Consider the following 13,107-nt stretch of genomic DNA (forward strand, 5'->3'; position numbering starts at 1 on the left):
ACTTTCTCTCCATGCCAATATAAACTCTTCTTGTCACATCTCATACAGTGGTCTGTCTCAGTGTTTGAAGTAAGTAAGCAGCAAACAAGGTCAAATTCGAAGTTGATTACATTTTAATTACAGCTGCAAGGCATAAACTCCAAAGTGAGACTGTAGGCTATCTCCATAGAAAAATGATTGCTTAGCCAATGTAAACTGATTTTGTCTGTCCTCATCTGTATTCAGCCAACTAACTGTGTGGCAGTACGGTAAGGAGACGGTTAAATTAGCTAATTAAACACGCTGTAAGTGAGCGCAGCATGTCCCAAGAATGGAAATTAAAGTTGAAATATGGACAGTATTCACACACATCCACGCACACACTACAGCGGATAAAGTCGTAATGTTTCGTGGCATACGTTATTTTGTGTACATGTATGAGCAATGGTTTAAATCTTGAATATGACACACATAATTCCTTGAATCATTTGTATAGTGATTTTCACTGTAATGCACACCTAAACAAACAATTTGTGTAAAGAACATATCACATAAGACACATGAAGAGGATTTGAGATTTAAGAGGATTGCTAGATTACTTTTTTCTTTTTTTATATCATATATTGATTTTTCTCACTGTCTTGGTGGTGTTTTTTCTTTTTAAGACACGCTGATGGATCAGTCAAATTTTGGGATGCTTCTGCATGTGAGTGCCCAATAATCAATATAATTTTGGACTGTTGGCATGTTCTATCATGTTGTGTAATATCTAGAGAGGTTTCTGATATTTGTTGGTAAATTTTCTGTGAATAAAATCATGTTAATTGAAACTGCTGTTATCACACAGTAATGCTGCAGGTGTTGTACAAGCTGAAAACAGCCAAGGTGTTTGAAAAAGCCCGTAACAAGGAGGAGAAGCCCAGTACTGACATAGTGGATGAAGACCCTTTTGCCATCCAGAGTCTGTCCTGGTGCCCGGAGAGCCGCATGCTGTGTGTGGCTGGAGTCTCTGCTCACGTCGTTGTTTACCGGTTCAGCAAACAGGAAATAACCACAGAGGAGGTTCCGGTATGAGTAACATCCTGACATCATACCACACATTGGCCTGCGTTCAGTAAACAGTTCAAGACAGTCCAAACCCCAACTGTGATTCATATTTCTATTGTCAGGAAACAAAAATGTGATTGATTTTTTTATTATTATTATTATTTTTTTTTTTTTGTATGTGTAGCTGTTGGAGGTGCGGATGCAATGTGAGCTGAATGATGTTGAAACGCCGGATGGTGGCGGGGACCACGCATCGGCTGTATCCACACCAGGAGCTTCATCCAGCCCTCTGTCCAGTGCACCACAAACACACCTATCCTCCAGCAGCAACAACTCCACTGATGGCCTGCGTGATAACGTGCCCTGCCTCAAGTACTGTAACTCTGACTTCTCTGCTCTCGCTTGTGTGCACTTCACTTATACTGTTGCTAGTTATGCTCATAAAAAATCTAAAACATTTGAACCTTGTTAGTTCATGTCTCTCGTCATATTGTGTATCAGTATCGTGTATAGTGTATATATGTGCATCAGTATCAATCACCTAAAAGACGAAATTCTTGTCTGTAGCCTTTCAGCAAAATGCTCTGATTATTGACAGCCTCTGTATGACTTGTGAGAACGTCTTATCACAAAATAAGATTAAACACTAATATCATGCCAGGTTTCACCTCCACATGTCACAGTTCAGTTATCATCAAATGAAAACAAATTAAATTAAAAACATAATGGAAAAATGCATTCTGGTTTCCATGCCTAGGTTGTTTGCAATCATGTTCTATAAATAACACATTAATTTCTTGTTAATAGTATTGTAGCAGTTGTATTGTTTAGCTTTGCATATGGCTGCTTTGTTGTGTGTTTACAGGGTGAGGAGCACTCCGCTCAAGCAGTCTCCAGGCTACCAGGTGGAACTGGTCATTCAGTTGGTGTGGGTGAGTGGGGAGCCACCACAGCAGATCACCAGCCTGGCTGTCAACTCTGCATACGGCCTGTAAGCTGCTACATTCAAGATAACACCAGATAACACAAGATAACAAACTGTGCCATAAGGAGATCTGAAATGTCTACGCAGTGAACTTTAACATGTAGAGGACAACCGATAATGGATTTTACTGATACTGATAGCTAAGTTTGGCAGTACTTGCTGATAACCAATTAATCATCCAATAGATTTTAAAGTTTATACTGACTGAAACCATAACCCTTAAAGTAAAATATTGCTAAACTTTATTACAAAAATAAACAGTACTGACTGTTCCATGAAAATGTACTGTTCTTTTTAAATATTTAAATATGTATTTATTTATTAATTATTAATAAACATTAAAGTAAATAAAATATACATCCAAACTCAACCAAAAAATAACAAATAAAAAATAGAGACCTCCAAAATGATTAAAAAACACTTCAAATAACAACAAAATTTGTCAGCGATAGTTTTTATTTTGCCTCCAGATGCTACTCTCATACTCTATAATGACAGCGGACCCTTCTCAGCCGCTCCCACAATGGACGCAACCAGGCAAATCTATCGGTATGGATTTTTTTGCAGATAAACGATAGTTCCAGCAATCGATTATCGGTGCCAATTGACTTGCAAAACCGATCAATCAGGCGACATCTATTAACACGTACCAATACAGAGAATGACATCACAAAAAATAGGACGCATTAGTTTTATATGGGGCAGGGTAATTTAATCTTTATATATTTTTTTTTACTTCTTTCTAACCCTGAGAAAATTCTAGCCTAAATTACCTACAGTTTTTCAGTGAAGTCGAAGGTAAATGCCTAAAAAACGTCAGTTTCAGTTGATGAGATTACATAACATTAGAAACATCTCAACACAAAGGTTTAATAATCTTATAGTAATTAGATTTTTAAAAAATCTTCATAAAGCATATTAGATATAGTTTACTTGCTCAGATATCATTGATTGACAGTGTGCCACCGCGATGAAGCAAGGTGTTGCTTCGGAAAATAATTTTAATTACTGCCACTGTGTATTTAGTCATCTTTGCATGTGTAATCCAGAGAATGTTTAAATACTTCCTCTCACAAACTGATGGCTCCTTTAGAAGATTCTCAAACAAATTTGTATTACTTTGCATCCATGCTGTCCCGACTGAGACACATTAGACGGAAAAAGAAATTCAATCAAAGGAAAGCGCTTGATGCTGCAAGCTGATTAAGTCAGCTATTGCAGTTATTGCTATTGCTGCTATAAAACTGCCATAATATTGCACTATTGCATTATATGGAAAACCATGATTTTGGTTTGAAGGGTTATTACACTGAATTTTCTTTATACCGTTTATACATTATTATACAAGAATACATCATTTGTCAGCACTAACCGAACCTGTATGATTCTTCCTCTTACCCCACAGAGTGGTTTTTGGTAATGGTAATGGCCTGGTGGTGGTGGATTATCTTCAGAAGACGCTGCTGCTCAATGTGAGCACAGCAGAACTGTACGGCTCCTCTGATCCCCACCAGAGACAGCCACGCTCACCCCGCAAAGCCAGACAACCCTCTGGAGGTGAGCAGTGAGCATGTCTGGTAGGCTAATAATCAAGCTCACTGGGTGAGTGAGCAGCATCAGTGTGTCCGTCTTTATGACTATTGGGCAGTGCAGTACTCTTGGCTGAAAGGCAAGATTACGGGCTGTACTCCATGACCCCTAAACACTAAAACAAATAATCAGTATAAATAGTGAGGGAATGTTCATGAAGTCATCAATCTTACGCTTTTAGGTTTTTATGTGTTGTCTTTTTCTGTTTTTGATTTTTTTTATGCTTATCTAAGGATTTACATGTTCTTCTTGCTATGCTATGCATGTTCAATGCCCTGAGAAACCATATTAGCCTAGGACTCGTATTTACTTTCCACTAATTCATTAATATATATAATATATATATATGTGGATTGGTTTGAATGTGATTTTCAATTTTTACATTTTTCTGCATCAAAATTTATTAACGGGATCTGTTTTTAAACATTCATTAGTGGATGTAATACCACTGTGGATGTAATGAAAACAAATGCAAAAACATACACCCGCACTGAGTGCTGTAATTAACACGTAGGCATTTTAACGTATCGGATCAACAAAAAAACATAGCATTAGAGAAAATGGCTGCAAGCTCGCACGCAAATATTGTATCACACCAGAAAACATAGCTCTATACAAAAATGTAAGAAAATATAATGAACCTCCTGTTTACCGACACTTTCAGCCTGATAAACTTTCCAACAACATTTGCACATCATTGTCACAGAGATGGCATAATGAGAATAAGCAATACACTTCTAAGGAGAGTTTAGTGCTAAGTGTGTTAAAACAGTTAAAATAACACACAAATCCACTAACATGTCTAACATTTATACTTTGTGCAAAGTATCCGATGTATAACACTTCTGAGTGTTATAACAAACTAATGTAAATTGCAATCCTGATATTAACCCAAACCCAGGAGCTGTCACAGAATATGAAAATTATTTTCTAGCTCATATTGACCTTGAAAAATGAGGTACATTTAAGCCTAAATGTTGATCTGATAAGCGTTCTCCCCATCATCCGGAGATGATACAGCAACACCAGCATGGGTGTTTCTGAGCTCATGCATGTGGAAGGGGTGGATAGTGCTTTCCTTTGAGTGTGTTATGCCACCCCATGACACAGCATGAGCAGCAGTTTGAAAAGGTGCACGTGTCTCAGAGGAAGCACGCGATAACTTCACCCTCCTGGGTTGGTAGCTGTGGTACAGTAGGGGAGACCTGACCGGTGGGTGGGAATTGGCCAAGACTCAATTAGTCTTACATTAAGAACATGGTTCAGTTCTTGCAGTATTGTATTTTTATGGAAATTTCAAAATGTAAATATGTCAGTTTCTGCGGTAACTAGGAATGACTTAAATAGCAGAACGTGTGTTTTACTCACACAATCCTAGATTATGCTTTTAGGCTGTGGGTGATTCAGGGCATTTTAACTGTTCCTTTAATTTTCTTTAGTTTCTGTGTCTCATCTTTGCACTGTTCTTTCTGGTTTTGTAAAAGACAATCTACATAGGAAGTCTTGCATGTCCGGGCTCTCTAGCTTTTATTCAGAATCTGTGAAAAAACTGCACTCTTCTTTTCTCAGTAAGTCATCTGTCTTCATTCTCCTATCTTTCTGCTCTCTCTGCTCTCCATTTGTTCTGTGGTGGCTGCCTCTTATATTGGTCTAGTTTTTTTTGTTGTTGTTTTTTTGATTTACAAGTGATTGGTGATTTACAAGATATTTACCTGTCTAGCATTAGTTCTTTAATGGCTTTGTGATCAATAGGTCTCTGTGATGGCCATGACGCTTCTACTGCCTTAGAAGATCGGTGCAAATCTCCTACATCAGGTAGTTATCATTTATTTCTTTGCCGAATATGCTTTTCTGTAATATTATCATTTGTTACTGTTCCCCAAGCCTGTACAGGTTAAAAAAAAAAAAAAAAAAACCCACAAAAAATACATTTCATATATATATCTCCCCCTGTGGTTGGTACATATTGTAGCTAATGTGCTGAATAGAACAGTTCATAGCTAATAGACAGCAGCATGACCCATCACTGGACAATTGCATATACTTATATGGAATATGTTGTAGGCTGCATAAGCTCTGACTCCCACTGCCATTCTGATGATGACAGCAAACAAAATTTCTTTGAAAGGGGTATGGTATTTCCATTTTCACTGTTATTACCCATATGTTGTACTGATAATACCTTAGATGCACTTTACTGACCTGTTTTTAAACATTTTGCAGTGAAGTCGAAAAGCAGACTGTTATCAAAGAGTGTTGCCAATGACCTTGGTACTGTATGAGGTTTTTTTGGTTTGTAACTTTCTTTCCACTAATGCACTGGTGCTTTAAGCTTGAACAACTCATCAAAGTGACATTTGTGCTTAACAATTACTCTGCAGTGCAAGTAGTATGTCAATGAAGAAAAAATAAAAGATTTCAGTGGAATATCTACAGAATTGAGAATATTCATTTGCATGATAGTTTGATGACACTCTTCTGGTTGAAATTATTAATTCACACAAACACCTAATCATTCTTTTGTTGTAGCTGATATTCAATCATGGATAGCTGGGTTCAAAACACTGATGCTCTTACTAACTGTTACGCTTCTTGTTTGTGTCTCTTGACTAACCTTGTTTAACATTACAGGCTACGTGATTTACTACAAGGGTAACACGCTCGCATACATGATTTATAAAACACCCAACGCACTTTCGCTACTGGAATCTTACGAATCAGTAGCACATCGAATTTCTCTCAATGAGACATCTGATGTTCTGCTTGGATGGTGCTGGTCCTCACTTTAACTAACCCCTTCATGCATGGTCTAATTACAAAATGTAACTAAATGATTTATGAATGAATGTTAATCTCTTCAAGGCTACAGTTGAGTTCGTGGCAGGCTCTAATGGTTTGACTCTGCATCATGATCTATTCTATTTCAATCAGTTTCTGAATTGCCTATTTTTTTTTAAGCTAAATGGAGGAAGACACAAAATGACTAATTTTTTGTTCATTTTACATTTTTTTGCTTTCTCAACCTAACGAGAGAGATTTCATAGACACCTGCTTTTGTTGAGAACTATTATGTGTTTTTTTTCCAGCTAAGATGTCATGGAAATTTAGCTTGGCTGCTGATCAGAAACAAGATGGTAAGCCTGAACTTTTGCTGTGTATGTGTGCGTCTTATATAAATATATAATGTATTTGTTAAGGAAGCAATGGCATTAAAAAGGGTGCATTTAAAAAAGGTGCTGAGTGTGGGTGAATGAGGCTTAGTGTTTTGTGTGCCGGTCTGCGTGTGAGCTCATCAGTGTCGCTCTGTTGCTTCTTTGATTCTTTACGCTATGTGTGAAAGGGACTATACAGCGCCAGTGCTCTCTCCCTAATAAGAAACGTGTGTTTCATGAGAAGGAAGAAGTGTCCAGAAGAAAAGCAACATCTATTTACAGGACTCACTCTGTGCCTGATTCCAGTGAGTGGTCATGATCTGGCCTCGCAGTGGCTGACGCGGGGTGACTGCCTGTACTAACTCTTTTCCTCCTTTGGGATCTGCTGTATTGGCTTTTAATATGCTCACTAACTTCGGTTTGTTGTGGCTGGAACAGAAGTCATTTAGATTTTTCCACCTACGTCCAGGGCAGTACTGGACAGATTATAGATTAAGGCAGGAAAATATTAATGCCCTCTATATACATGTTTTAGAATTTAACAAAATATAATGTTGAATTTCTCTTGTTATAAGGCAGAATTTCTTAAAGGAAAAATCCACCAGCACAAACATAAATATATCCATATCGAAATATGTGTGATGTGCTTAACGATTTTGATGTTAATTTGTTTAGTTATGCTGCAATTTCATTATTCCCATGAGACGTTAGCGGTTGTCTGCTTTGCTCACATCACAGGAAGACATTGCTACTGCAGGTACAGTGTTAATAGGAGAAACAGTTTTAAAAAACTCGGACATACTTGATAACAGTCAGATTTTGCTGTTGGCATCCAACAACAAAATGTCATATTCTTGAGAAATCCAATGTAGAAGTAGTGGTGCAACAAATGTTTCACTCCAAGGTACAGAATACAATGCAGCGAAACTATATGGCCAAAAGTATGTGGACACATGGCCATCCCACCCAATACAGTATGTGTCCATTCCAAAACAATTAACACAGATTGAGTCACTCTTTGCTGTTATAATACCCTCTCTCTACTCTTCTGGGAAGGCTTTCCAATAGATTTTGGAGCATGGCTATGGGGATTTGCCCATTCAACCACAAGACCATTAGTGAGGTCAGGCACTGATGTCAAGAGAGAGGTCTTGGTGCGTATTTGGTGTGCTCCAGTTCATCCCAAAGGTGTTCAGTGGGGTTGAGGTCAGGACTCTGTGCAGGCCACTCCGACCTTGGCAAGCCACGTCTTCCTGGACCTCACTTAGTGCACAGGAGCATTGTCATGCTGGAACAGGTTTGGGCCCTTTACTTCCAGTGAAGGGGAATCATAATGCTGCAGCGTACAAATACATTGTAAACATCTCTGTGCGTAGAACTTTGTGGCAGTAGTTTGGCAAGGCACACATATGACTGAGTGTGATAGTCAGGTGTCCACATACTTTTTGCCTTAGTGTATATGACACGGTTGCGCGGAGTTACAGCACTGACTCGGCTAGGCTAATTAGTGATCTGTGACATGACAAGCACAATAGCGTTGATTGCATTGTTCGCATTATTGGAAGCTGAAGCTTTGGAACCTTATCTGTTTGAGCAGAGTGTACAGATGAGGAGGTGAGAGAGCTGCACAGACTAAAGGATGAAAGCACTGCTGCATCAGTCTCTTTAGGTAGAGATGAATTCCCACTGGTGTCAGTATCAGCAGGCAGTCAGGCAGCACTGTAGGAAACTGTTAGCCAAAGTGAAAATAGACTTACTGGACATGAAAGAAGTTAAAAACTAAAGCCAAAAGAATTTAATCTGACTCTAAATCCTTTGTGGCATTGAAGATCACATATTGATTATAAATATGTGATGCAAGCCATTTCAGGGTGGATTTTTCCTTCCAAGATTATGTGAAGCACATCATTCATGCTAATTCATTAATAATTGGTTTGGTGAGACTAACCTTGGTCTGGTTTCTCAGAAGTGTTACAACATGTCATTGTAGTGGAGTATTGCCCCTTCTTAACTCTAAGCTATAACTCTAGTCTGCTTAATGTAAGTGCCCTTTGTGGCCAGTCTATACCACTTTCCTTTCATAAGCACTCTGGGCAGGAACAGCGCAACTGTGTAGGAGCAGTCAAAGTTGATTAAGAATGTGACTTGAGACAATGGGACAGTGAATAAACAGTGTATTTGTGTTTCCTGGGTTGATGTAATGACTATAATTACAGTACAAACACTTTCCTCAGCAGGTACAGGCCACACAATCAAAACATCACTGTAGATCATGAATATAATTAGAAGGCGGGAGAGTAATTTGTATGGTTTTCTGTGAAGTTTATGCTTCACTTTGAGTAAATGCAAAAGAGACCAGCAGTATGGATGGATTTACAGGCTTGAGCTGAGGTACAGGTGCATCCCAAAATTTAGAATATCGTGGAAAAGTTCTTTTTTTTTTCTGTAATTAAATTCAAAAAGTGGAACTTTCATATATTCTAGATTCATTACACAAAATGAAATATTTCAAGCCTTTTTTTTTGTTTTAATCTTGATGATTACAGCTTACAGCTGATGGAAATCAAAAATCCAGTATCTCAAAATATTAGAATAAAGAATTTATAATACAGAAATGTTGACCTTCTGAAAAGTATGTTAATTTATGTACTCACTACTTAGCCCAGGTAGCTTTGATAACGGCCTTCAGCTCATCTGTATTGTTGGGTCTGGTGTCTCTCATAGATTCTCTATTAGGTTCAGGTCAGGCGAGTCGGCTGGCCAATCAAGCACAGTAATACCATGGTCAGCAAACCAGTTACTAGTAGTTTTGGTGTGGGCAGGTGCCAAGTCCTGCTGGAAAAGGAAATCAGCATCCCCATAAAGCTCATCAGCAGATGGAAGCATGAAGTGCTCTAAAATCTCCTGGTAGACGTTGCATTGACTCTCGACTTGAGAAAACACAGTGGCCCAACGCCAGCAGATGACATGGCACCCCAAATCATCACTGACTGTGCAAACTACACACTGGACTTCAATCAACTTGGATTCTGTGTCTTTCCACTCTTCCACCAGACTCGGGGACCTTGATTTCCAAATGAAATGCAAAATTTACTTTCATCTGAACATTGATTGTGTGTACTGAACCAGGCTGAGAGATTAAAGGCTCAGGAAACCTTTGCAGGTGTTTTGAGTTAATTAGCTGATTAGAGCTCTTCTCAGGTTGACATTTCTGTATTATAAATTCTTTATTCTAATATTTTGAGATTCCCATGAACTGTAAGCCATAATCCTGAAGATTAAAATAAAGGCTTGAAATAGTTCTCTTTATGCATACTGAATCTAGAATATATGAAAGTTACACTTTTTGAATTAAATTATGGGGAAAAAAATGAACTTATCCACGATATTCAAATTTTTTGAGATGCACCTGTAGATTGAAAAAAGGTAGCTGTTCACTGACACCTGTGTGACCTAAAAACACTTCAGAAACTTTGTTGGTGTGAATTGCCCTTAAAACACTCTTGGGAAACCAGGCCCCTGATCTCTGCAGGATCAGTTGACCTAATGAAATGATGAGCAGTAACTAAGACTACTGCTGAACCTTAACACCATTCTAGTTTTTGGATTATGAAATGTTTTTGTATCGAATTTTAATGTGTCTCTTTGTGTCAGACCCACTGGCTTTACTGCAAGCATGTGATACTAATGTGAAAATCTTTGTCACAATTATGATGGGAAAAGTAATTGTGTGGTTTTTCCTTGTAATTACACTGAAGATATATTTAGCTGCCCCCTGTAGTTTCAAATGCTAACTAACTTACCAAGTGTTTCTTGTGCAGTACAAAACCAAAGCAAAGAATTCTGTGATTCACAGTAATTATTATTAATCCTCGTGGTACTCACTTAGAAATTTACTGCAACTGCTTTTTTGTTTTTGTTTTTGTTTTTTCTTTCTTCAGCTTCAGAGTTCCATGAAGTTCCCTAATTCACATGTTTATATTAAACAGCCCTGTGTTCTCCTTCTGCCTCTTTTTTCTTTTCTTTTTGGCACCTAATTGATCGCCATGCTGACAGATGCCAAGGACAATTCCTTTAGCCGCTCGCGCAGCTCCAGCGTGACCAGTATTGACAAAGAATCACGTGAGGTCATCTCGTCTTTGCATTTTTGCGACTCCCTATCCAGGAAGAGTGATGTGGCAGCAGCCCCCAGTCTTTGGGTGGGCACCTCTGTGGGCACTATGCTGGGTATCTCCTTCAATGTGCCCTCCACCCCTGAGCAGAGGCTGCAACAAACAGTAGGCGTCTCCTTCTGTGGTAAGAAGACCCAAAACTAAATATATAATTCATAGAGGCCTTAAGGCATGCCCAAGGTATGACTGTGTGATTTGTTTAACACTTTTGTAAAATTGCAGATACCCTGTATGTAAAATATTGCAGTATTGAATTGCAAGGAAACCAAAATTTTATGTATGTGTGTCATGTCTATGGTTTCCCCCAGGCTCCTTAATTCGGTTGAAAGGAGGCATTTTGCGCATGGCATTGATGGACTCAAGTGGCTCTCTACAGCCTCCTGCCTCTGAGTGCTGGTATGACCTCAACGCCCCTGAGGAGGAGAGGGAAAAGACACGCCGGCGCCGGCCTGCCTCACCCCCTTCTTCTCAGGAGAACCAAGACACCCACTACGCTGTGGTCTGTTCTGAGAAACAGGCCAAAGTGGTGGCCCTGCCCTCACAGAACTGCATCTTTGAACACAACATCACTGAAACCTCGTACGTGCTGAGGGCCGACGTTGTGGTCATGCCTGCTGGCATCTGCTTCGCCTGCTTCTGTGCCAACGGGCATATCATGACTCTGAGGTATGCATGTGACTCTGTGGTAATGTTAAAACATTTCCTTCTTTGTAATCACATTGCCACACAGAATTATGGCGCATAAGCGCTAGCGTTGCGAAATGTCAATTGTTTTCCTTTTGCCATACTCAGCCTCGTTTCTCTGTGTCAGTTTGCCCAGTCTGCGGCCGCTATTAGATGTGAACTATCTGCCTCTGACGGACATGCGGATAGCCCGAACCTTCTGCTTCTCCAACCTAGGCCAGGCTCTGTATCTCACCTCCCCTACAGAGATCCAGAGAATCACCTACAGTCAGGAAACCTGTGACAACTTACAGGTCAGACATCCCTACTCACTCGTTGTTTTTGTGTGACTGTAAGATTTATGTACAACACTTCTCGTGCATGTAGTTTGTAGGCAGGATTAATGTACATAATTAGTACTCGTGTTGATGTTTGCAGGAAATGCTGGGAGAGCTATTCACTCCAGTCGAGACACCAGAGGCTCCAAACAGAGGCTTTTTTAAAGGTCTTTTTGGAGGCGGTGCCCAATCCCTGGATAGAGAGGATCTCTGTAAGTATCAGAAGCACACTCTGTGGTATTGAATACATTATTTACATTTTTTTTTTTTTTTAAACACCAAACTACTTGGCCTTTTGCCACTGACAAGGCACCAGTGGCCTGGGACTCAATCCCAAGCTGTTTACATAATAGCTGTTGAAATAAAATGTGGACATTGCAAGATTTGTTGAAATCAGATATTGCAGTGATGTGACTGTGGTCCAATGAGGAAACAACCATTTTAGAGTTCATACCATGCTATGCTAATGGTTCCTTTGAGAGTTGTGTATTTAAACTAAACATTTACCTTTAGTTATACAAACCATCTGGTGAATCTGCAAGGAATCAAACAATACAAAAGACCGTCAGTACTGAGAAGGACAATTTCAAACCTTAGTACAAAATTATTCAGATTACTAAAAACCAAGAAGTAATAAGATTTTTCCAATGCACACCGTCTGAAGGTATGTGTGTGCTATGAATAGATGCTGGTGGATTTGAATTGATAAAAATAAAATATCTCAATCAGGAATAAAACTAGTAAAACCCTCCAGAAAATCTTCCACAGTTATTATTATTATTATTATTATACTGTTCATTAGGAAACACCCACATCTGATTACATAATGTTTCCATTTTTAACATGAAATTGTTACTCCTGCACCAGCATCATGTTGGATCATTGGGCACTAGTTCTAAATATTCATCATTACCCTTGTTTGTCCTTGGTGTTGTGTTCACAGTTGGAGAATTGGCAGCAGGGAAGGCCTCACGCAGCCTTGCCCAGCACATTCCAGGACCAGGTGGCATGGAGGGCATGAAGGGGGCAGCATCAGGAGTGGTGGGGGAGCTGGCACGTGCCCGCATAGCTCTAGATGAGAGAGGACAGAAGCTCGGTGAGCTGGATGAGAGGACGGCAGCCATGATGGCCAGCGCAGACTCATTTTCCAAGCATGCACACGATGTGAGTTCATTGCTGGC

General features: G+C 39.3%; 1 protein-coding gene across 6 annotated transcripts in view; it reads left to right on the plus strand.

Annotated features, from left to right (window-relative positions):
- stxbp5b (syntaxin binding protein 5b (tomosyn)) overlaps positions 1 to 13,107 on the plus strand; it is a 32,989-nt gene that overhangs the window by 16,646 nt on the left and 3,236 nt on the right. The window contains exons 14-28 of one of the 6 annotated variants that reach the window (XM_017476365.3): positions 645 to 685; positions 827 to 1,047; positions 1,211 to 1,398; positions 1,892 to 2,017; positions 3,417 to 3,568; positions 5,354 to 5,416; positions 5,666 to 5,731; positions 5,825 to 5,872; positions 6,688 to 6,735; positions 6,942 to 7,058; positions 10,810 to 11,049; positions 11,234 to 11,591; positions 11,737 to 11,902; positions 12,027 to 12,138; positions 12,870 to 13,090. In XM_017476365.3, the coding sequence (XP_017331854.1) occupies positions 645 to 685; positions 827 to 1,047; positions 1,211 to 1,398; positions 1,892 to 2,017; positions 3,417 to 3,568; positions 5,354 to 5,416; positions 5,666 to 5,731; positions 5,825 to 5,872; positions 6,688 to 6,735; positions 6,942 to 7,058; positions 10,810 to 11,049; positions 11,234 to 11,591; positions 11,737 to 11,902; positions 12,027 to 12,138; positions 12,870 to 13,090 (2,167 nt within the window). Of the gene's footprint in view, positions 1 to 644; positions 686 to 826; positions 1,048 to 1,210; positions 1,399 to 1,891; positions 2,018 to 3,416; positions 3,569 to 5,085; positions 5,170 to 5,353; positions 5,417 to 5,665; positions 5,732 to 5,824; positions 5,873 to 6,687; positions 6,736 to 6,941; positions 7,059 to 10,809; positions 11,050 to 11,233; positions 11,592 to 11,736; positions 11,903 to 12,026; positions 12,139 to 12,869; positions 13,091 to 13,107 lie in introns of all 6 variants that reach the window. The other 5 variants (XM_053682532.1, XM_017476368.3, XM_017476367.3 and 2 more) reach the window with 5 other exon arrangements.

This window comes from Ictalurus punctatus, chromosome 9 (assembly GCF_001660625.3).
Source record: "Ictalurus punctatus breed USDA103 chromosome 9, Coco_2.0, whole genome shotgun sequence".
Classification (NCBI taxonomy): domain Eukaryota; kingdom Metazoa; phylum Chordata; class Actinopteri; order Siluriformes; family Ictaluridae; genus Ictalurus; species Ictalurus punctatus.